We start from the raw sequence: 2,528 nt of genomic DNA, 5'->3' as shown, positions 1-2,528 counted from the left end.
AATATTTGAAAATTTATTTATTTGAATATTTTTTTCTTTAAATTTGTATAATTATAAATTATTTAACAAACCTGATTTTACAATTTTGCTTCGAACATCCGGACGTCCGCACGTGTTCGGTGTTCGATCGCACATACGAACGAACACAACGAACATTTCAATTTTTATGAACGACCGACCGACCATTAAGAAATTCAACGAACGAACGACCGATCACAAAAAAGGAAAAAAATGCACACGAACGAACGATCACAGTCGGACATTGATGTTCGTGCCCAGCTCTGACTTATTGCAAGATAATGATGAATCAACAGTTTTTATTCCGAATAGTCATTTTGTCATTTTTTCTGTTATCATTATTTTTCCATCGTTTACGTTAAATCCAATTATCAGATACAAAAAATTAAGGGCTTGTTTTATAAAGCTTTGTTCAGTAAACTACCAGAAGACTCATCAGACAATTTATGTTTGCACAAGATATAACGATTTAAATTCATTGATAATGTCAATTAAGTTCAAATGTCAAAACAAAAACAGATTTTACATCCACAGATAGATACGGTGCTAGACTTTGAAACGATATTAAAAAGTAGGACAATTAAATCGGCAACAAATTGATCTTAAATAATAATCTCTGATTACCAATTAAATAATTAAAGTTATGATTTACAATATGGCTAGTTTATTGACGAGCATATGGAATGCTGACGGTGAGTTTTAAATGTTATTCATTCGCAAGTTGCGCGGGTGTAAATCATTTATGTTTGCATGCCATTACTTGCGAAGCATTTTTTGTGAACGTTTGAGTTGAAGCACTAACAAAGACTTTTCATTGATTCACTTATTGATCTCGAGTTGCACTTTTTATATGTATATAGAAGATATATGCAGAAACTTTACGATTAAATTGAAAGGTTAACTAATTCGAACTTCAATCAATCAAAAGCTATTTTGACAATTCTCTGGGAGAGGAATTTATTGTATGGCATATAGGCGAGAATTTGTTTCAGAGAGCAATCAAAGGTGGTTGCAAAATGTTGCATTCGACCCAAGTGAAATACATACAAATAAATATTGCTTCCCGATAAAGAGTAATAAAAAGTTATTTCACACAGAAAAATAATCACAAAGTTTCAATGCGCTCACGCGTATTTCAAAGAAAAAAAAAACATTTCGGGATATAAAAATATATTAATTCAAACCTCTGAATGTGGATTGTTTAAAATTTGAACGATTTTTGTATCTTCATTCTTCAAACAAATATATTGTAAAACATTCAAAATAAAAGTCGCGCAAAGTTTGAGTCATTCGTTTTATCGACGTAAACGTGAAGGAATGTAAAATGATTGCGCTTTCGTTTCAAATTATCTTTAAGAAAATCAACACATTTTTATGAAATATTTCTTATCTAATGTAAACTTATTCAACTATTTATTTTAGCTAAAAGTGCCGACTAATCATTTAGCTGGGTTATCAATTGCATTTTAGTCGCAAGTGTATATTGAAATAATCGAAAAAAGAAGAAAAAAATGTCGAAAAAAATCGTAAAGACGCATAAAAAAGAATTGAAGCTGAGTAATTGTGGCTTCGATCATGATCCTGTTGAGTCAATCGTCCGTTCACAATGGCAATCCAGATCGAAAAACAATATTTATTTAATTTACCGTTTGCTGGTTGCAATATTTGTGATTGCGGTTGTAATCGTTTCAATGTATTCTCATATGCAAAAATACAGTTTTGGGCTATTCTTCATCTACTTGACACATTGGGGCATCTTAATCAACATGGTTGTTGGAGTTTTTGGTGCCATATTAGTCACTACTTGGCATTTTCACACAGATTTCCAAGGTATAGTAGACTATATTTCAACCGATATTTTCTGTGTTTAATCATCAGACGTAACAACGCTCCACTTATTTACTTGTAAATTTATAGAAAATATTCTAAAAAATAGCGAAATGCCAACTGCGTTCAAAATATATTGGGCATTGCACAATATTGCGTTAATCACGTCGTTTGCTGTAACGATCATTTACTGGTCAGTATGTAACGATAATAATGTGTATTTTTTTATAATAACGTAGTATTTTTTTTATTCCTTAATTGTGTTCAGGTCAATATTGCATAATGGTAATGTCAAACTATCTGGAAATATACTTAGATTACTATATGTCGTTTAATTTAATTATGTAAATATTTTTAATTTCATTTGAAATGTAGACAAAATACCCATTAATGCCCCTAATATACTTTCACATGCAATGAATTCGGTAATTATGTTTTTGGACATATTAATTGTCGCGCATCCTTTAAGGCTGTTTCATGTCATTCAACCGATTTGCTTTGGAGTGTCCTACGGAATTTTTTCATACATATATTATTTGTGTGGCGGTGTAAACATGTGAGTGACGTCAATTTAATTCAAAACAATATTAACCCTCCTAGGTATAGTTCGAAATAAAAACAATATAGGATAGTTACGGTCTATTGGACCGTCCATACAAAATACAGGAAAACCATAAAAAAAA

At 31.0% G+C, this 2,528-nt stretch overlaps 1 protein-coding gene across 1 annotated transcript; it reads left to right on the top strand.

Moving 5' to 3' along the window:
• Positions 1-1,440: 1,440 nt before the first annotated feature.
• LOC116339149 (protein rolling stone-like) lies at positions 1,441-2,509 on the top strand. The gene is made up of 4 exons (XM_031764854.1): positions 1,441-1,848; positions 1,936-2,038; positions 2,114-2,130; positions 2,221-2,509. Exons 1-4 carry the CDS (start codon positions 1,530-1,532, stop codon positions 2,403-2,405), a joined length of 624 nt encoding a protein of 207 aa, XP_031620714.1. The 5' UTR covers positions 1,441-1,529; the 3' UTR covers positions 2,406-2,509.
• The last annotated feature ends 19 nt before the right edge of the window (positions 2,510-2,528 follow it).

This window comes from Contarinia nasturtii, unplaced genomic scaffold (genome assembly GCF_009176525.2).
Source record: "Contarinia nasturtii isolate CC-2019 unplaced genomic scaffold, AAFC_CNas_1.1 Cnas_scaffold_118, whole genome shotgun sequence".
Classification (NCBI taxonomy): domain Eukaryota; kingdom Metazoa; phylum Arthropoda; class Insecta; order Diptera; family Cecidomyiidae; genus Contarinia; species Contarinia nasturtii.
This window is presented reverse-complemented; position numbering and strand designations above follow the sequence as displayed.